Consider the following 22,774-nt stretch of genomic DNA (forward strand, 5'->3'; position numbering starts at 1 on the left):
TGGAGAAAACAGGTACAAAACATGCCCATGTATGGACGAAAGGGGGACAGACTTTTATGGCTGGGGCCTAAGGACAAAGTGACCATGCCCATGTATGGAGAAAACAGGTACAAAGCCTCATGTAAGCCAGACCCCCTGGGTCCGGAAATAATAATCCTGATTGGCTGTTGAGTGAATCAGGAAGTGAAATTCAAGTTTGGGGAGTTTCCAGTGAGAAGCTTCAACCAACCACACGCACGCGCGCGCACGCACGCGCGCGCACGCACGCGCGCGCACGCACGCACGCACGCACGCACGCACGCACGCACGCACGCACACACACACACACACACACACACACACACACACACGATTTTAGCCTCTGTCAGTAGGTGGGGGGGGGGGGGCAAGATAGGAGGAGGAGGGGAGGGGGGGGAGACAGGGGGGCCGAGACAAAAGCTATGGAACTCTGACTGGTATTATTTTAAACTTTGGAATTGGAAATAAAAGACCATATTCACATGGTGGCCATTTTAGCATTTTGCATTGAAGAAACAGGGTGGCATTTCATTAACTGCAAAATGGCCGCCGTGTGAATATGGTTCTTCATGCAGAGACCACCCCCCCTTGTCACCCTGCATAATAATACATATGTGCAGAGTAGACCAGTGGAGTGATCCAGCATTTTATTTGGGTTTTCTCTTCTGAAGTGACCAGATATTTTACTTTCTGATTCAAGTTGTCCCCCTTTCTTTCTTTCTTTCTTTCTTTCTTTCTTTCTTTCTTTCTTTCTTTCTTTCTTTCTTTCTTGTGTTTCTCTTCAACAGAATCAGAATCATCTTTATTGTCACATCACAGGTTAAAGGTGTAAAGAAGTGGGTGAAATTATTTTTAGTGCAGCTCCATCGTTTTAGTTATTTTCAGAAAGAGAAAGACAAGAAGACGGGGGAGGGGCAAGGAGAGAAAAAAAGATGAACTAGAAAATGTGCTCCTCGGAGCACAAGTCTCCGCCAGCAGACTATAGCAATTATATTATCATAGCAATAACTAATGAGATACAGTAGAGTAAAAGATATATACTGTAGTTAAATAAAAAGGTGTATGTTAAAGAAATATTTATTAAAAAAAAAATGATTTAAAAATCATATTTTGTCTTCTAATGTTTAAGAAAATGTTTAAAAAAATGTTTAAAAAAATGTTTAAAAAGAGATAGGATGAAAAAAAGAGATCCAAAAAATTATTTATTTATGTATTTCTTACAAAAATGTATATACTATGACGCATCTGATATATATCAATTATATTATAATAGCAATAACTAATAACTAATAACTAAGCAATGTATAACTAAGATACAGTAGGGTAAAATATATATCTTTTAGTTAAACAAAAAGTTCTAATACTTGTCTTCCAATGTTAAAATTGTTAAAAAGAAGATACTGTTCCAATCAAGACTGATTGATCCTGTCTTACCTCGCTTCAAAAACGTAAACGGCTTTTTGAAGTGACACACCTTTCTATTATAGGATTGTATTTCGTCATGCGTCCCTCTAGCCAATCAGAGACATTGATGTCAACATATTGACACGTATTAAGAGTTCGGCTTTGTTGTGGGATCATTTCAACTCTAGTCCTCTTCTACGTTACAATTGTAGATGAGTATGCTTTCTTAGCTTTGGCCTTCTGCGCCTTTGCTTGACCAATGTTAGGTGTTCTCAGAGGGAAACACACACGCACAGACGGGTGACTTGGACTTACTGAAGGTACTGTTCCAATCAAGTCTGATTGATCCTGTTTTACCTCACTTCAAAAAGTAGAGGCTTTTTGAAGTGACACACCTATTTATAGAATTTTATTTCGTCACGCGTCCCTCTAGCCAATCAGAGGCATTGGTGTCAACAAATTGACACGTGTCACGTGGAGCTTGCCCAATGTTAGCTTGGCTAACAATGTTTGCTCACACAAAGCGAAAACATATTCTCCACCTTCGGCGGAGACAATTAAACAAAGATATTTACAGACAGTATGTACATGAGGTTAGACATAAGGTGCATAAGGTACGGTATGTACATGAGGTTAGACATAAGGTGCATCAGCAGCAGCTATACTGTTCATGATATGTGTAATAATCCAGACTGTCCTCTTTCCAGAAACAGATGATGTAACATCATATCTTTAATCTGATTGGCTGATTCTTCTGAACTAAAGAACGAGTCCTCCTTCATTCTCTTTCAGACTCCAGAACTTCTCTTTCAGTAAACATCTGTTTATTCTCCTCTGTTTATTCTCCTCTGTTTATTCTCATCTGTTTATTCTCATCTGTTTATTCTCATCTATTAAATTCAGTTCAGTTTTGATCAGTGATGATAAAGATTACAGCCACCCTCCTCATCCTGTCCTCTGCACTTCATGTCAAAGCATCTCAGGAAGTAAGTAAATTATATCTATGTTATTATATAATATATACATGTATATCTACGTTTATAAACCAAATATGAACGATGCACAATACAAATGACAAATGACACACACACACACACGCACACACACACACACACACACACACACGCGCACACACACACACACACACACACACACACACACACACACACACACACACACACACACACACACACACACACACACACACACACACACACACACACACACACACACACACACTTTGATCACATGACCAGTGTGTTTTTAAAGACATTTGATGGTTTCAGCAGTGAGATGTAATGAGGCTTGGATTGATGTTTAATGAACATCAACAGCATTTTACCAGTGACGCTGAACACACACACACACACACACACATGCACGCACGCACGCACACACGCACGCAGACAAGCGATTTTAGCCTCTGTCAGTAGGGGGGGCAAGATTTTGTCGGAGAGGGGGGGGGGGGGGGACAAAAGCTATGGAACTCTGACTGGTATTATTTTACTATTCTATGGAATTGGAAATAATAGACCATATTCACATGGCAGACATTTTTGCATTTTGCATTGAATAAACAGGGTGGCATTTCATTAACTTAATAGCAAAATGGCCGCCGTGTGAATATGGTCTTCAGAGACTGCACCCCCTTGTCACCCTACATAATAATACATATGTGCAGAGTAGACCAGTGGAGTGCTCCAGCATTTTATTTGGATATTCTCTTCTGAAGTGACCAGATATTTTACTTTCTGATTCAAGTTTTCCCCCTTTCTTTCTTTCTTTCTTGTGTTTCTCTTCAACAGAATAATCTTTATTGTCACATCACAGGTTAAATGTGTAAAGAAGTGGGTGAATTATTTTTAGCGCAGCTCCATCGTTTTAGTTATTTTCAGAAAGAGAAAGAAAAGAAGACGGGGGGAGGGGCAAGGAGAGAATGAAAGATGAACTAGAAAAAGTGCTCCTCGGAGCACAGGTCTCCGCCAGGTCAGGTACGTTATTGTGGCCTCCTGGTGGCGCTATAATAGGCCAATGTGAAAAGGGTGCCATTTATTCTTAGGTCGTTCACGGCAATCGGACACTGCATTCATGATTTGAGAAATTTTGTTCCAAAAATTTGTTTTGCTAAATTAGACCTGCTGGTGGCGCTATAATAGGCCAATGTGAAGAATTTTGGCATTTCTGTCTTGGCCTAGTGGGAATGTGTTTGTGAAATTTCACGGAAATCGCAAGCTGCGTTCATGATTTGAGGCATTTTGTTCAAAACAAATTTTGGAAGCGAACCTTAGCCAATGATGATGGAATATGTGAAATCGGACAGATCCGTGTTGATCACATGACTATAGAGATACTGTGTACCGATTTGCATGACGTTTGGATAAAATCTGTAGGAGTAATGTAAAAAAAAGGGCTTTGCACAAATCGGCCTCCAGGTGGCGCTATAACAGGCCCATGTGAAGATTTTGAGGCAGAGGTTCTGAATTGGCATCCAGGGAGTGTGTGTGCACAGTTTCGCAGCAACCGAGCCAACGGTGCCAGAGATTAGCTGCTAACACACGGACAGGACACACAGACACACACACGGACACACACACGGACACACGGACGGACGGACGGAGGGTAAAACATACTCTCTCGCCATGCCTTTCGGCCTGGCGGAGACAATTAAACAAAGATATTTACATACAGTATGTACATGAGGTTAGACATAAGGTGCATAAGGTACAGTATGTACATTAGGAGACATGAGGTGCATAGACATAAGGTGCATAAGGTACAGCATGTACTTGAGGTTAGACATAAGGTGCATAAGGTACAGTATGTTCATGAGGAGACATAAGGTGCATAAGGTACAGCATGTACATGAGGAGAAATAAGGTGCATAAGCAGCAGCTATATACTGTTCATGATATGTGCAATAATCCACACTGTCGTCTTCTTGGAAACAGATGATGTAACATCATATCTTTAATCTGATTGGCTGATTCTTCTGAACTAGAGAACGAGTCCTCCTTCATTCTCTTTTAGACTCCAGAACTTCTCTTTCAGTAAACATCTGTTTATTCTGATCTGTTTATTCTCATCTGTTAAATTCAGTTCAGTTTTGATCAGTGATGATAAAGATTACAGCCACCCTCCTCATCCTCTCCTCTGTACTTCATGTCAAAGCGATCCCAGGAAGTAAGTACATTATATTTATGTTATTATATAATATATACATGTATATCTACTGTTATTATATAAAACCAAATATGAATAATGCACAATATAAGCACATGACACACACACACACACACACACACACACACACACACACACACACACACACACACACACACACACACACACACACACACACTTTTAGTACCTGTATATACAGTATTGGATCTTGAATGTTGGTCCAAATACAAACATTAAAACAGATGTTAGGAACTGTTGTTGTGACATCATGAAATAAATCATTCTGTATGAATTACTTTCATAATAAACGTTTGACAGGAAGCTACTTTTAATATCCAACCTTTCACTTCAGTGGTGTAAAGTAACTAAATACATTTACTAAAGTACTGTACTCAAGTACAATTTTGAGGTACTTATACTTTATCTTTACTGGAGTATTTCCAATTTCCAGTACTTTTACTTCTTCTCCACTACATCTCACAGGCAAATATTGTACTTTTACTCCACTACAATTATTTGAAAACTTTAGTTACTAGTTACTTTAGATCTGCTATTTTCAAACATTTTTGTACTTTTACTTTTGGCATTTTAAGTACATTTTGATACCTATACCTTTGTACCTATACCTTTGTATTTTTTTAAATTCCAGACAGTAACAGAGTACTTCTAAATTGCAGTATTGTTACTTTTACTTAAGTAAAATATTTGAGTACTTTTTCCACCACTGCAAACATGATTGTTTAACATGATGATTATGTGTTATTGTCACTGTGAAGAAGTTTGTTGTTGAATTTAATTTCATCTTTGTTTTATATCCAGTGTTCCATGAGGACATTAGTGTCCTTGGCTGTTCAGACAGAGTTAAAGACCCATATAAAGAGGACATGTATGCACTGGATGGTGAAGTGATGGTGTACGCAGACTTCAACAAAGGGAAGGTGGTGGAGCCTCAGCCTCCGTTTGTAGATCATATGACCTACGCAGGAACTTATGGAGAAGCTTTGAATCAGCAGGCGCTCTGCAAACACAACCTGGACATCATTCGCACTGCCTTGAAGAAACCACCAGTGAAAGGTACATGAATACTATGAACACAATAGTTATTAACTAAAACGGTTGAATATATTTAACATGAATGAACATTTTTAAACATGTATATTAAGCATTTATGGTGAAATATTTTCTAAATAATATGTATTTCTAGTAAACATGAATATGTGCTCAAGGAGTACAGCCTGAGCTGTAGGTGAGGTGTAGATGGTACAACTATGTAGATGCAGTGGTGTGTTCTACCGTGTTACACTATATACGTAGTACTGTATACTGTAAAGATTTTCTTTTTGAAGTGTATACCATCCAAAAAACGTCTGAGGAAGCGTATCCAGTGTTGATTTGGTGAATCTATCTCTGGTGGGACACTATTTTAAAGAGGTCACGCGCACGTGGCTTAACACCTACACTACAGGTCACACAATGGACACTTGATATGCATCTAGGCTCATTCCTATGTTAATTCACCTGGTGTGACACCCGGCAGTCGGCAGCCTTTGTTGAGGTGTGAACTTAAGGGTTGTTTTAATCGATGCATGTGCGTGTGCGTGCTCCTGCTCAAAAGACTGGTGGGACGGCGTGTTACCGCGGCCCATGACCAATGACCACTGAGCGTATCTGATACACTTTACTTTCTTTATTTGGATTTTCAATTAAAAGACATATGAATCATGTCAAAATCCAAGATAATACGATTATACAACAGTTACCATCAAAATGTTCCTGTGATTCATGAATTAAATTACAGAAGTGAGTAACTAAGTACGTACTCAAGTACTGTACTTATTTACAATTTTGAGGCATTTGTACTTTACTTGAGTATTTCCAATTTCCAATACTTTTACTTCTACTCCACTACATCTCAGAGGCAAATATTGTACTTTACTCCACTACAAGTATTTGAAAACTTTAGTTACTAGTTACTTTGTAGATTTTGATTATTATTACAAAACATACAGTAACCACTTCAGCCATAGGCCATTTGAAAATAGCCGATCTACAAGCTCACAAGCGTCACTGATCACGATTTGATACATTGTGAGCTTGTAGATCTGCTATTTTCAAAAGATTTGTATACATTTCAAAACTTGAAATGGGACATTTTGTATAATGAGTACTTTTACTTTTGGTACTTTAAGTACATTTTGATGCAAATACTTTTGTGCTTTTACTCAAGTACATTTTGAATTACGGACTTTTAATTGTAACAGAGTATTTCTCTATATTGTAGATCTGCTATCGGCTGGGGGTGGGCGTGGCTTATCACCTTGGGGGGTTGGTTTGAATCTCTGGGTATGGCCTATCACCTTGTGTAATCATATTTGAACTCGGGACCTCCCAAAATAATCATATTTTTGTGTGCTTGTAGATCGGTTATTGTCACAACGTTTGCCTCTCTCTTATTCATTTGACAATTTGGCCAATTTGCTATTAAAAAAAAAAGTCATTAAATTGTCACTTTATAAATGTGCAGATACCCTGTATCCATTTATACTGCAAGTTGGTTTGTTTACTGTTGAGTGAGAAAACAATGTTACCTATTAAGCTAATCATCTGGGGACCCCAAAAAAAGTTATCTGAGGACCCCCCAGAAGTCAATGCACTCATTCAATTATTTGAATTGAATGATGATTTATTTGATACATTTGGGGGTTATATAAAATATTGCAATTTAAATTCAAAAGCAACAGTTTAGTGTTTTCGTTTAGGATTGCAATGCAGGCTTTAATTACAATATAAATAATGACTTTTATTTGTTTAATATAACTCAGCTGATTGTTATAATGATTGACCTGGTATCCTATAGTTTCTTTGAGGCTCTACATTGTTCTGTCTACTCTCTACTTATGTGACTATTTACCTTGTTTGCTGACTAGAGTCAGTGGTGGGAAAAGTACTCAAATGTTTTACTTAAGTAAAAGTATCAATACTGCAATCTAGAAGTACTCTGTTACAAGTAAAAGTCCGGAATTCAAAATGTACTTGAGTAAAAGTGCAAAAGTATTGGCATCAAAATTGACTTAAAGTACCAAAAGTAAAAGTACTAAAATGTTTGAAAATAGCAGATCAACAAGCCCATAGCGCGGCACTGGGCTTGTTGACAGACAGACAGACAGACAGAAAGATAGAAAGACAGACAGAGTCCTTGTTTACTCAGCCGCCCTAGACAACTGGACACATAGAGAGAAAAACTTAACTGGTAGCTCTATCACATTGTATTTAAGATATTCAATATACATTCAAAACATTTTAATGCCAGATTTCACATCCTGAACCTATTTTAGACTTTATGTAGTGACACATTTGGCCGATGGGGTGCAGTTAGCCTAGTGTTGATATCATACAGATGATAATAAAACTGAACATTAATGACATTTTTAATTGTCTATTTCCAGATGGATATGTGTTCTATGACACTCACCGCTGTGTGTTTAACTCCAGTGAGCTGAAGGACATACAGTACATATACTCATGGAATTTCGATGGTGATGAGCTGCTCAGGTGGGACAGTAGAGTAGATCAGTATGTTGGATACACTGAGTTTGGTGTGAAGAACGCAGAGCGCCTCAATAAAGATCCTGGAATACTGGCTTATAGGAGAGCAGGACGAGAGGCATACTGCAAACCCAACATTGAGATGGACTACTCCTCTGTTCTGAACAAGAGAGGTGAGCTGATCTCAGAGCAGCACTCAACACTCATCACCTCATAAACCATAACATGAAATCACATGATTCTATTCAGAGATGATTAATGGTGTTAATATTGATCTGATAATGATTATAAAACATTACTTAATCTGCTGACAAACATTTCAGATCCTCTTAAACACTTAAAGGAGTAGTTCACCCCCAAAAATGACATATTTTCTATCAATTACACCCCATGAAGCCTTGAATTCATGGAGATTTTTTTAGTTTTTGTCTCATTCCTGAGACAATAATTTGATGACCGGTGGAAAGATGCTAATGTATCCGGTAGGAGACTCAAAGTCTCCTACCGGAGAGACCGTCGGTCTATCCTAACACGCTGTCACGCAGTGGAAATAGCAGATCTACAAGCTCACAACATGTGGTGTCACCATCGTACACTGAGTATAAATGAAACATATAGATCTATTTCTGAGTGTTTTCACCCTCATATAATGACCTGCCTAAAACAGAGACGCCAGGATTAATGTTTTTAAATGAACTTTAAAAAGAACCATGCAGGCTTTTAATTATTGTCTTTACTAGTTTGTTTTGTATGTTTTTAATCACTTTAGTAATATTTTACAGGATTATGTTTATTTATATATTGTTTTGTTTGTTTCTACTCTAGTTCATTTGAACTATTTTCATTAAATGATATTTAATGGTTTATTGTTGTTTATATAAAGCACTGTGTAACTGTGAATTATTCAATATGTTTAAATTCAATTATATAAATGAATTCTACTTTGTAGAAAACTGTAGACTATTGTAGAATCTACAGTAGGGCTACTCTATGAAATGTTATTCTTTGGTGCCATCTGGTGGCCAAACACTGACACTTACTTTGATATGCTACAGTACCGTGCCTATATAAATCACCAACATAGACCCTGAAATTGATTATTGATAAGGCCATGTTATTGCCTAATGTGTCCAGTTCCACATATAAAACATTTTACCATTCAATTAATCTTTGAAAAGTTAAAAAATAAATGACAACACACCAGGGTATAAATTGTTGTGATTCAGTCACTCCAGTAGCAACACATGTTCCCCATAGATTTTGCATAAGCCTGCAAGGTCATCAAGGCTAGGTCTAGTGCTACAGTCTTCAGATTATGGTGGTAGATTGGGAGTGAGTCTGCAGCTCTAACTGCAATGGGGAGTTTGTTCCACCGTTTGGGAGCCAGAAGGGAGAAGAGTTTAAGACTTGTGGAGCGTTGTCCAGGGTGTTTTAGAGAAGGGAGTAGAGTCTAGGACGCGTGGAGTGTTGTACAGGGTGTTTTAGAGAAGGGAGAAGAGTCTAGGATGTGTGGAGCGTTGACCAGGGTGTTTTAGAGAAGGGAGTAGAGTCCAGGATGTGTGGAGTGTTGTCCAGGGTGTTTTAAAGAAGGAAGAAGAGTCTAGGACGTGTGGAGCATTTTCCAGGGTCTTTTAGAGAAGATTCAGAGTGAGTGGGAAGGGGTTGTAGGGCTGGATCAGGCTTGAAGATATGGGGGTGTCATACCTTTGGTTGCTTTGTAGACCAACATCAGTGTTTTGTACTCTGTGAGGGCAGCACGTGGGAGCCAATGGAGGGAGAGGAGAACAGGGGAGAGCCGGGAAACGTTAACATTTTGGCTGTTTGAAGACCAAGTGTGTTGCGGCTTTCTGGATCATTTGGATCTTATTTGGATGATATACAATTATTAATGATAATGACATGTTCCTATGACTGGTATATTATAATAATAATAATAATAATAATAATAATAATAATAATAACAATAATAATAATAATAATAATAATAATAATAATAATAATAATAATAATAATAATGTAATAAGGGTAATAATAATAATATTAATAATAAAAATCATATTTTTTTAGGAGTGGAGCCCAAAGTGAGACTGAAGTCAGAGACTCCCCCTCGTCGTGGTGAACACACTCACATGCTGAGGTGCAGCAGCTACGACTTCTATCCTAAAGTGATCCTGGTGACCTGGTGGAGAGGTCAAGAACCTTTGACCTCCGGTCTCTCCTCTACCGATGAGCTGTCTGATGGAGACTGGTACTACCAGTACCACTCCTACCTGGAGTACACACCCAGGTACACACCTATACATAGAAATACACACCTATACATATATTCTTAAAAATAAAACAAATGGCCCATTAATTGGTAGGCTAATATTAAGTGACACACACACACACACACACACACACACACACACACACACACACACACACACACACACACACACACACACACACACACACACACACACACACACACACACACACACACACACACACACACACACACACACACACACACACACACACACACACACACACACACACGTGTGCTATACATGAATACACACACAGGAATACGCTATAACGTATCCCGTTACTAAGTTTCTTCTGCCTCTTGCCTTCCTATTTTTTTCTGCAATGGGGAGGGAATAGTGGAATACACAATAAACACTAAAGCGGAGGAGAGCCCAGCGGGGCATTCACGCTCCTACACAAAAAAAAGTGTGTGTGTGTGTGTGTGTGTGTTTGTGACACTTAATATTAGCCTACCAATTAATGGGCCATTTGTTTTACAGATCAGGAGAGAAGATCACATGCATGGTGGAACATCCCAGCCTGACCGCGCCTATCAAGATGGACTGGGGTCAGTTACTATAAACTAGTGTAATCTACTGTCTAAATAGCACATATAAGCCTTGGGATGTGCATGAGCATGGCATTGTTAAAGAACTTTACCACTTTTTTTGTGGATATGAGGTCATTGCTGATGGTCAGTTGAAAGAAATATAGTTCATTCATTCATTCCACAACCAGATACAGTTGAAACTACAGAGACTACGTCACTGGGTGGTGGATTAGACTAGGCTTCTAAAAAGAGAGCAATAGGCCTCATGCAGGAAACAATTTAAGAACACATTTCTTCTTGTTCTTATCCTTGATTTTCTTCTTATTTTGTTATTGTGGGGGATTCAGTAATATTTTCTTACTTTGCTCTTCTCTTAGGTAAGAGCATATTTTAAGAGTGGTCAAGAGCGCTCTTATACTGACTGAGATAAGAGTCCACATATTGTTTGTCCAATGCTAGAAAGCAGGCATTTTACATTTGAGAAATATATAAAATGCATGAATATCAAGCTCCTAGTGCGGCACTGAGTGCCGCACTCTGAGCTTGTATATCTGCTATTTTTGAAAAATCGTGAACATTTGTGCAAATATTTGCACAAATGTTCACGAATATTTGTATATATTTTTAAAGTGAACATTTTTAACTGTCAAATATCTCTCAACATACTGTATGTCTTAATTTATCTGAAAAAAACGAGTGCAAATCTTTGAATACATATATTTTTTAAAGCGAACATTTGTAATTGTCAAACGTCTCTCAACAGTCTTAATTTTTCGGAAAGAAACTATTATTGCTATATCGGTGGTGCTCAAACTTTTTCTTGTCAAGGACCCCCAAAATTGTATGTTTTTGGCCGCTGATCCCCATCAAAATATGTTGTTCCAGGGACCCCCCAGAAGCAAATATTTGAGTTAAAAATGTTGTTTAAAATGTTTTTATAAATTATATTCAAAGATTTGCAAAAAAGTTCAAGATTAAAAAAAAAAAATGCAGATCTACAAGCGCCGCGCTATGAGCTTATTGATTTGATAAAAGCAGATAAAAGACCAGATTGATTTGATAAAGCAGATCAAAGAGTCATCATGTTTTTTTCAATGTGAAAACAAGACAGTTTTTCTTAGACAGAACAAGCGCTGATGTTCTTTTTTACAAACTGCCTCACAGTTCTGAGTCTATGACTCTGTCCCAAGATACTTTCTGCACATTCCACAGCCTGGTTTATAATCGTCATAGTAAAAGGTTGATTCATGTCTTCTAAAATCTATCATCATATCCTTTGTTTTGGATGTATTTAGCTCTAAGAAGGACATGTCACATCAGGTGGCAAACTCCTCAAGGATTGGACCAATAGGGTTGGACTCATTATTACTGAACAGACTCACAATGACTGTGTCGTCTGTTTGTCTCCGCCAGGCCGAAAGGCATGGCGAGAGTATGTTTTCGCCCCTGTCCGTCCGTCCGTCCGTCCGTCCGTGTGTGTGTCCGTGTGTCCGTCATTCTGTCATTTTGTGTACAGCTAATCTCTGGCACCGTTGGCTTGATCGCAGAGAAACTGTGCACACACACTCCCTGGATGCCAGAGCAGAACCTCTGCCCCAAATTTTTCACATGGGCCTGTTATAGCGCCACCAGGAGGCCGCTTTTTGCAAAACACATTTTTGGACAGTACTCCTACAGATTTTGGCCAAAAATCCCCCAAATCGGTACACAGTATCTCTCTAGTCATTAAAAGAAACGGCTAATTTCAGATTTTTCATATTCCATCCTGATTGGCAAAAATTGGCTTTCAAAGTTTGCAGGAGTACTCCGTTTAGAACAAAATGCCTCAAATCATGAACACAGCATGCAATTTCCGTGAAATTTTGCTCACACATTCCCATTAGGCAGAGGAAGAAATGCCATTTGAAAATGTTCAAATCAGCCTCATGGTGGCGCTGTAACAGGCCGATTCGTGTTTTTACTATAACTGCACCAATCAGTGTAAAACTTTGTATGCACACTCTCTAGAGGCCAAGGAAAAACCTTTGCCCTGCATTTTTCACATTTGCCTTTTATAGCGCCACCAGGAGGCAGACAATTTTTTTTATATTAAGCCTTCAGATTTGATCCAAATTTCACGCAAATAGGTACACATGATCTCTATAGTCATGTGATCAAGACGGATCTGTTTGATTTTTCATATTCCATCCTGATTGGCTAACATTGACATTCATGTTTGCAGGAGTGGCCCGTTTTGAACAAAATGCCGCAAATCATGAACGCAGCGTCCGATTGTGGTGAAACTTTGAATGCACATTTGCACTACGTTGAGGAACAAATGCCACCCTTTTAACATTGGAATGTTATAGCGCCACCAGCAGGTCAAAATTTGCAAAACACATTTTTAGAACAAAATGCCTCAAATCATGCATGCAGTGTCCGATTGCCGTGCACAGCCTAGGAATAAATGGCACCCTTTTCACATTGGCCTATTACAGCGCCACCAGGAGGCCATAATAACCTACCTGACCTGGCGGAGACTTGTGCTCCGAGGAGCACTTTTTCTAGTTGTTTATTGTGTTTGGTTGTTGTAACTTATTGTCAGATGACTCCATGTCAGAGTCTGTGAAGAACAAGGTGTTTTAATCTACTGATATGATATGATATGATATGATATTTGTATTGTCAGATGACTCCATGCCAGAGTCAGTGAAGAACAAGGTGGCCATGGGAGCATCAGGTCTGGTTCTGGGTCTGGTCTTGTTCCTGTCTGGATTCATCTACTACCAGTGGAAGAAACGAGGTGATTAGCATGTTTAATTAACATGTTTAATTACAACCCTAATGTTGCTGTGTTGTTGTGTTATTGTGTTCACATTTATGCATTTTATGGAGAAATACACACAATACAGTACATATGATGATGTGTCTGGTTTAACTGTCTCTCTTCTTCTTCTATCAGGTCGTATTCTGGTGCCGACAACCAATGAGAATCTCTAGACTCCTCCCACACACCCAGGTTCACTTCCTCTTTCTTTTTACTAAACATTGTTTTTGTTTTTTCAATGTATAAAAGTGTATAAAACTAGAAAACATACACAAAACAACATGCTTGTGTAATAAGTGAAACAGCTAGCCTGGTAAACCATCACTAGCAGATCATTCCATCACTATTAGGATCAAAGACAGAACATTGTGGTCCAAAAGTGAGTGTTCTACCAACTGAGCTGGGCTTCCTACTAAGATACACTATTGACAAAGTTTTGGTCAAATGTTGTTTCTACTTTGATGGTTACTGTAGTTGCAGGGAGGGTGCTGGGAGGTTAGGTTTTTTAAGTAGTTTATTAATAACTTGTTCATGATCTATTATCCATTTATAGCATAGTTTTAAATTGTTAAATCATTAACAAACATTTAACAAGTTATGAATGACATATTAATAATAATTTGGGAATGATTAATTTACTATTATAATTATTTTAAAGTGTTAATATGTTCACACAGTTGATAAATTCTGATTCTTATAGTTTTTTTGTCTTTTCACAGAACACCTGGGTGGGTTTTCAGAGAAGCAGAGAGTCATCGCTGCTCCACGGTGGAGGGAGGACGAAATACATGCGTGTCCATTCAGCTTTTAAATAATCATAACAGCAGCACCGTGATCATCAACTTTTTCCTTGTCCTTTAAACAATTCAAAATGCTAAATGGCTAGCCAAGGCTAACGATAATTACTGTCTTTTCCCGGTGTTTCGCAAAGGTTTAAGTGGTTTTGAGGTGAGATTAAGGTTAGGGTTAAGGTTAGGTTTATAGACATAGTGTTTGTGAGGTTAAAGGTCAGGGTTTAGGGTTAAGGTTAGGTTTATAGACATAGTGTTTGTGAGGTTAAAGGTCAGGGTTTAGGCGCCACCTGGGCGACACACCAAAGGAAGAGGGAGTCCCAATTAGTGTGGGCGGTTCATCAAATTACTTTGTATAGTTTATGTCGTCAGAAAACACAAACATAATATTTCAGTTCTACACTATATTGAAACATTAAATAAATGATCACACACAGTTCTTCAGAACATTAATATTAATATCCATCTGAATGGAAGTCAGTCAACCAAGTTTGTGAAAAGGGTTTTATTATTTTATAATTGACCATAAGTCATTTATTATGTAATCATTTATAATGTGTGATAATTAATGTGTTCATTATGACATCACTGTTTCCCTGAGGGTCAGCTCTAGGGTGGTCTGAGGTGATGGGTGGACCTAAACCCTCTAGGGTGGTCTGAGGTGATGGGTGGACCTAAACCCTCTAGGGTGGTCTGAGGTGATGGGTGGACCTAAACCCTCTAGGGTGGTCTGAGGTGATGGGTGGACCTAGACACCTCTAGGGTGGTCTGAGGTGATGGGTGGACCTATACACCTCTAGGGTGGTCTGAGGTGATGGGTGGACCTATACACCTCTAGGGTGGTCTGAGGTGATGGGTGGACCTATACACCTCTAGGGTAGTCTGAGGTGATGGGTGGACCTATACACCTCTAGGGTGGTCTGAGGTGATGGGTGGACCTACAGTATACTGCTGTGCATGTTGGTTTGTTTACTGTTGAGTGAGAAAACAATGTTGCAAATTAAGCTAATCATCTAGGGACCCCCCAAAATAAGACCCCCAGTTTGGAAACCACTGCTATAATCGATGGTCGTCATCAAGGGACAACTCCATGTTTGTAGAAGAAATGAACTGTAATAGGGCCTTGCTGTTCCATTCCAAGATCAAGCTTTTAGGCCCAGAGGACAGAAAGAATTGCTGTAGTGTTCATAACATACTGCAACTCCTACTAATCTTTAGGATCATTTAACACTGGTTGACTGCCCCTTACTCGACCCTGTCAGTTAAATCTACGGTATGAAAAGCGATGGGCGGCTGCACACTCCTCACCTGGTCAGCGGTGCTGTAGGCTGTAGCTTCTCCTGGGTGGAGGTCAGCTCAGAGCAGACTAACTGCTCCTCGTGAGATGTTTCATCTTGTCTTCTCCAGGGCCTTGTTGGTCTCCTCTAGCCTGTAGTGTGAACAGAAAACCAGGACATTTACTCACTTAGTTTACAATGCAAGTCCTGCATTGTCCCTTCCACCACCAGTGGAGTAAAAAGTACAACATTTGCCTCTGAGATGCAGTGGAGTAGAAGTAAAAGTACAGAAATTGTGAAATACCCCAGAAAAGTCAAAATACCTCAAAATTGTACTTAGTACAGTACTTGAGTAAACGTACTTAGTGATAATTCAATATGTTTATTGTACTTTTGTATTTTATTGGTTGCACTAAGGAGCTTTTTTACGTACCTGATTTTTGCATTTAATGCTGAACCCTGCTGTAAAAAACCCAATAAACAAAGTTAAAATAAATAAATAATAATAAACGTACTTAGTTACTTTACACCACTGCCCACCACCCCTCTGGTTTAATCATTATTATTATTATCTTTTCCTTTTGGACTGTAAGGTGGTGCAGAAACTAAACCATGACAACTCAAGCAAAGACTCTGCCTTAAGGGTTCCCTAAGCCTGTCAAATTGTGGTCCGGGGACCCCCAGGGATCCTTGAAGGGGTTCCGGGGGGATCCCCAGCTAAATTAGTTAATATAGCGTCACAAGCATTGGCTATTTGCAAATAAGCGATCTACAAGCTCACAAGGCATCGCGACACGTTGCGAGCTTCTAGATCGGCTTGCTCTGATTTTTGACACGTAAATCTTATATGGGGGCGTTTCAGCTATATAGCTTTTCAGATGGGGGTCTGCTGCCAAATATATCAATTTGGGTGTCATAACAAGGTTAATGAAGTATTATAAGTGCTGGTCATAATTCATTATAAGTTGTTATGCATAGTTATAAATATTTATAACAAGTGTTATGAAGCCTTATAAGTGCATTAAGAATGCATTATAGACCCAGCCTTTAAGTAAAGTGTTACCCCAGTTTGATTCACAGCAGAGCTCTGTTCTGAACACATCATAAACAATACTAAAGGAATATTGGCATAATGAGTCATATAACAGTTTATATAATAGTTCTCACATACCAGGCTCCATCACTGATTGTTTCTTTTGGGTCCAGGAGATTCCATTTCATGCCCAAACCTACACAGGAGGGGCTTCTACCTTGCATAGGTGTTGTTGTGGATGGCAACTCCTTGGACGTCTGGCTGGAATGCTTTGGTTTCGTGCCGTGATTTCTGTAACAGGTTTGTTTGAACTATGGATTGTCCTTAGTCTGATCCCTTACCCTTTGAGCTGCCCGGCATGGTGGCACCTGCCAGGGGCACAGCTCTCTGGGTCACTGGGATAACGCAAGCTCCTCCACCACGTCGAGGTGTCAATCCATGAGAGGAGATCCCAATTTAGTCATCGCCAATTCCCAATTGTCCCCAAGTGTCCTTAAGTCCCTGTTGCTGGCACCACAACCACCTCCACAGCTGGAGGTATAAACTAAAGTGTGCATCCTCCCATATACACACTTGCCAGTAGCTTCTGCAGTGCAGCAAAAAGGACGGTCACTTGATCCAACGCCAGGTTAAGTTCCCACCCGTAAACACGGCCAATTGTGTTTGATGGAGCGCCTGGCCAAGCTGGAGGCACCGCCGTTACTGCTGGGTGTTGAACCCAGCTTTCTACTGCGGTGGTGGGTGAGTGCTTTAACTCTACCACACCCAGACGCCCCATAGATAGACAGACAAACATACAGACACTAAACGCTCAGGCGCAAGACGCTACCTAGAGCCTGACCGGCCAGGGCTAGAGACCATCACATAGACAGACAAACTTTTTTTTTTGGGGGGGGGGGGGTTGCATTTCCTTCACAATAAACAAATATTTCTAATACGACTATTACTACTTGATGTTAAAAGTCAAAACCCTAGAAAGTTGTCAATCAACAGAAAAACGTTCATTAAATAATGAGACAGTAAAAAGCCTCTCTGGGAGGGCTCATGCATGCGGAGGAACATGCAAGCCCTCCCAGATTCACTTCCTACTGATCAGGCACCCAGCCAACCTGTACCAGTTTCTATTGCAGCAACAGATATGACACACTCCCTTACTTAACTCTACCACGCTCAGATGTCCCATAATGAATTAGATTGATAGATATACGTTTTTCCTTAACAACCATTTCTAATACGACTATTACTACTTGATATCAAAAGTCAGAACCCTATCAAGTAGTCAGCCAACAGAATAAAAAGTCAAATACCACCCCTTAATTTAACCTTAAACGACCTATCAATATCACAACATTATAACAAACGACATACAATGGGAGCAACAGTGTGCCCCAGAGGCAAGGACACGCCCTGGCATCAGCCAACCTGATCCTCCTCAAAGTGGGGTCCAGGGACCCCCAGGGGTACTTGGGGGGGGCGGTTCTAGGGGGTCCCCAGCTAAAGTAGTTAATGTAGCATCACGATCCAAACCACTTTAACCTTTTATACTATGGCTATTCAAAAATAGCAGATCTACAAGCTCATAAGAGCTTGTAGATCTGTTATTTCAAAAATCTTGAACATTAGTGAACATTTAGTTAGTGAACACAAATCTTTGCTTCTGGGGGTCCCTGGCACAACATATTTATCAATTTGGGGGTCCTTGACATGAAAAAGTTTGAGAACCAATGCTCTAAACATGCAGATTTCACAGATTACTCACCTTGTGAAGAATATACTCACCTTGTGAAGAATAACATTGACACCAAATCTACTCACAAACTGCGCCTCCCCTTCAAGTGGTGCCTCCCCCACATCTACTCACAACCTGTGCCTCTCCTTCAAGTGGTGCCTCACTGCCTCCCCCACAGGCCTGTCCCACCAGCATCTACTCCAGTCCCGGCACCTCCTGTCCCTCCGCTCCTTCAGGCTAGTGCCAGCATTGCCTGGCATTGGCCAGACTGATAACGTGGATTCACTCTCACGTTCCTCCCTGATACCGGGGAGGAAGGCGAGAGTGAATCCACGTTATCAGTCTGGCCAATGCCAGGCTAGTGCCAGCAACCCCTTTACAGGTGCCCCTGCGCCTCCACTTCTAAGTGGTTTTCCCTCCATCTTTGATTGGGTGTTTCAACACGTCTGTCTGCGTTACAGTCTTAGACGTGGCTTGCTTCGAGGGGGGCTTCTGTCAATGGTCTCACAGACATCAGCCTCCCTCTTCCCCTGCGTAGAAGGGGAAGGCGCCCCGTCGCTGAAGACGAAACGCCTCCGTAGCTTATCGCCGGGGAAGCTACAGAACACAGACAGCATCATCTGTCCGTCTGTCCTGTACACGGACACCCTCCACTGGCGATGGAGCACCCGTCCCCCCTCCTCCCATGTGGTCTCCACACAGGAGATGACTCTGGGCAGCTGCTGACCAGAGACCTCCACGAGGTCGTACTGGTTGCGGGCGTGCCTCCACCCATTGAAGGGTGATGTTAGGGTGGTGGGGTGGGGCGGAGTCACCAGGGACCCGGAGAAGACCTGGTAGAGAGCAGTATCCTCAGTGGGCATCACCCCCGGTGGCTTCACCGGGGGTGGGGATGGAGAGGGCCATCCCCAGGCTTTGCTGAAGCCACGGTATGTGTAGATGTGACGAGGCACCGCTGTGAAGTCCTTTGGAGGTCTGAGCAGCTCCTTGCGGACCAGTGTGAGTGAGGAAAGGTCCCTTGCCTGATCGATGCGACGGTACAGCTCAGGGATGCACTCTGTGATGACCTCCATGTCGTCATTGGACAGGGGACGGTTCCTCAGGTTGTCCACGTGAACGTTGATCAACCAGGTCCTCCTTCTAGAACGCTCTGCAATGGAAAACACAACGTTAGTTTACTATTATCGTTCTGAGCTGAAATGTTTGTTAAATTCCAAATCAAATTGCATTAAAAAGAATTGTAGCTCTAGTGAGGTGAATGAGCTAAACATCAAACAGCAGAAATTGATTACAGTAATTCATTATTGGTAAAATAATAAGAGTAACTTACTTGCACGTCCAGAGGAAGGCGACTTGTTGATCATCTGGATGAGATACAGCTCCATTCTGCTCTGTGGAGAGAGAGAGGGGGGGAGAGAGGAAAAGAGAGGGAGCGAGCGAGGCTGAGTGCTGAGAGAGAGAGAGAGAGAGTTGAGAAAGAAAGAGAGCTGAGACAGCTGTGAAAGGGAGAGAGAAACAGAAAGATATGTCAGTTATTATGTTAGTAGTGGAAAGTAACTAAACATTTACACAGATACTAACTGACTGTAGCCTAATTAAGTACAATTTTGAGGTTGGCTACTATAGTAATATGAAAGTAGAAATGGAAATACTCTACATATATTATTCCATATTATTTCCCTATTCACATCTCATTACAAAACATTACAAGTTACAGTGTAGATTTAGATTACTACAAAACATACATTAAACAATTAAGCCCTATTTGTTACTACAAATACAAATCTACAAGCTCGCAATGTGATATGCGATACCACGATGCAACAGGTTGTTAGCTTGGAGATCTGTTCTTTTTCCACGCGACAGCGGCCGTTGTTTCATTCAAACGTACACAAGCCACAACGAGACGTTTTAACAGATGTTACACGGTGTTATCCACAGTCACAGTGACTGACTGTAGCTTCTAAACTTTAGACACAACTCCATGTACTACATACATATATCAATAAACAGCCATTTTAAATGGCTTAAAGGAGAATTTTGGACTAAAGTTTTCTTACCTTTTCTATGACGTTATGATATCTTAGGATGAATGGTACAGTAGAAAAATTTCATAACTCCACCCCTGAGCCGCCACAGCTTAAAAGGTGCGCGGATAGGCCTTAGGTTAGATCACATATTTTAATAGCTTTTTTTAAATATTTTTTTGGTGAGATCTGACGTGATAGTGACAGAACACTGTCCCAAAAAAAAAAAAAAAAAAAAAAAAAACAGAAGTCTCACTAGACGAGATTGAAATCTCGAGATTTCAATCTCGTCTAGCGAGACTTCTGTTTTTTTTTTTTTTTTGGTTGCATAGTGTTCTGTCACAGATCTCACAAAAAAAATAAAAAAAAAAAGCTATTAAAATATGTGATCTAACCTAAGGCCTATCCGCGCACCTTTTAAGCTGTGGCGGCTCAGGGGTGGAGTTATGAAATTTTTCTACTGTACCATTCATCCTAAGATATCATAACGTCATAGAAAAGGTAAGAAAACTTTAGTCCAAAATTCTCCTTTAAATAGCATTAAAAATGACAGTTCCCCCCAAACCCCAAGGCCCGAGCCTCAACTCACCGGTTAGTTGACAGTTGCAGTCTATTTGAAAAAAACAACAAACAGACTACAACTTGTAGACGAAAAAATTGGTTGAAAAGCAACAAATATTAGCAAAAGCAAAAAGTTGATCAAAAAGCCTTGGCTCTACAAATCTACAATAGCAGATCTACAAGCTCACAACGCGTCGCGATGTGAGCTTGTAGATCGGCTATTTTCAAATAGCCTATGTATAAAATAGGGCTAAAGTGGTTAATATATGTTTCTTAATGTCATAATTTTGATCTGAAAAGTAACTAGTAACTAAAGTTTTCAAGTAAATGTAGTGGAGTAAAAGTATAATATTTGCCTCTGAGATGTAGTGGAGTAGAAGTAAAAGTATTGGAAATTGGAAATACTCAAGTAAAGTACAAATACCTCAAAATGTTACTTAAGTACAGTACTTAAGTAAATGTACTTTGTTACTTTCCACCACTGTAAGCAGGTTCAATCGCTGTAAAGCAGGTGAATGCGTCTGGTTCCGTGACAGTCTCTCAGGGCATTCTGACGTTCGACCCGCTGCAGAGCCTCTTTATACCATAGAGTTAAAAATAAGCTTTATACCCGACGCAGCTGGGTGCTCCTCTTTATACCTGCAGTGCAGTGTCCTTCACGCGAGAGCTGTGGAAGTTCTGTTCGTTGGTTGGTCAGCTGGCCGCTGTCCCTGGACGCTGATTGGATGCTGGTCAAAACAACTTTGAGTTCAAAGTGCAGGTATTTTTTACTGGAGTATAAACTATAAAAGTTTTCAGTACTTTTACTTCTACTCCACTACATTTCAGAGGAAAATATTATACTTTTACTCCACTACAAATTAATTATTTGAAAACTGAGTATTTCTACATTGCAGTATTGATACTTTTACTTAAGTAAAACATTTGAGTACTTTTTCCACCACTGTCGTCGGACTTGTTGCATAATGTAACAAATTGGTTTCATGTATTTATTTTTTAATTGCAATTATTATTTTTGTTTTAATTTTCAGTGTGCGCAAAAGACTTGCTTTGTTTTAGTTAAGTGACACATATCAAAATATACTTAAAGTAGGCTACCAAAAGTAAAAGTACTCATTATGCAGAATGGCCGGTTTCACAAGGGGCGCGTTCGAAAATACAGCACTGAGCGCACTGGCCAATACAAACTAATAGGCGAGTGTGCTCCGGTGCGTAATTTTCGAACGCACCCAAGGTATCATTAAAATCTTCTTGCCATGCGAGGCATCGTGATTTTGTAGATCTGCTATTTTCAAATAGCCAGAGTTTAAATAGGCCTGAAGTGGCTAATGTATTTTTTGTAATAATAATCAAAATCTACAAAGTAACTAGTAACTAAAGCTTTCAAATAATTGTAGTGGAGTAAAAGTAAAAGTACAATATTTGTCGAAGTCGGAGTAGAACTGAAATGTACTGAAAATTTGAAATGCACCAGTAAAGTAAAAAATACCTCAATTGTACAGAACAATACTGGAGTAAATGTACTTAATTACTTTAGCTGTGAGCTTGTAGATCTGCTAT

General features: G+C 39.9%; 1 protein-coding gene across 8 annotated transcripts in view; it reads left to right on the forward strand.

Annotated features, from left to right (window-relative positions):
• Nucleotides 1–16,332, forward strand: part of LOC308088179 (H-2 class II histocompatibility antigen, E-S beta chain-like) — a 47,605-nt gene extending 31,273 nt beyond the window's left edge. For 2 of the 8 annotated variants that reach the window (XM_080432567.1, XM_080432568.1), the window contains exons 2-11: nucleotides 807–854; nucleotides 2,326–2,408; nucleotides 4,519–4,602; nucleotides 5,422–5,676; nucleotides 8,049–8,321; nucleotides 10,216–10,435; nucleotides 10,941–11,008; nucleotides 13,659–13,772; nucleotides 13,932–13,988; nucleotides 14,516–16,332. In XM_080432567.1, the coding sequence (XP_080288693.1) occupies nucleotides 4,536–4,602; nucleotides 5,422–5,676; nucleotides 8,049–8,321; nucleotides 10,216–10,435; nucleotides 10,941–11,008; nucleotides 13,659–13,772; nucleotides 13,932–13,969 (1,035 nt within the window). In that variant the 5' untranslated portion in view covers nucleotides 807–854; nucleotides 2,326–2,408; nucleotides 4,519–4,535 and the 3' untranslated portion in view covers nucleotides 13,970–13,988; nucleotides 14,516–16,332. The remainder of the gene's footprint in view (nucleotides 1–806; nucleotides 855–2,325; nucleotides 2,409–4,518; nucleotides 4,603–5,421; nucleotides 5,677–8,048; nucleotides 8,322–10,215; nucleotides 10,436–10,940; nucleotides 11,009–13,658; nucleotides 13,773–13,931; nucleotides 13,989–14,515) is intronic. The other 6 variants (XM_080432576.1, XM_080432575.1, XR_013933426.1 and 3 more) reach the window with 5 other exon arrangements.
• Nucleotides 16,333–22,774: the final 6,442 nt, after the last annotated feature.

Source organism: Gymnoscopelus braueri, assembly GCF_963280865.1.
Source record: "Gymnoscopelus braueri genome assembly, chromosome: 7".
NCBI lineage: Eukaryota > Metazoa > Chordata > Actinopteri > Myctophiformes > Myctophidae > Gymnoscopelus > Gymnoscopelus braueri.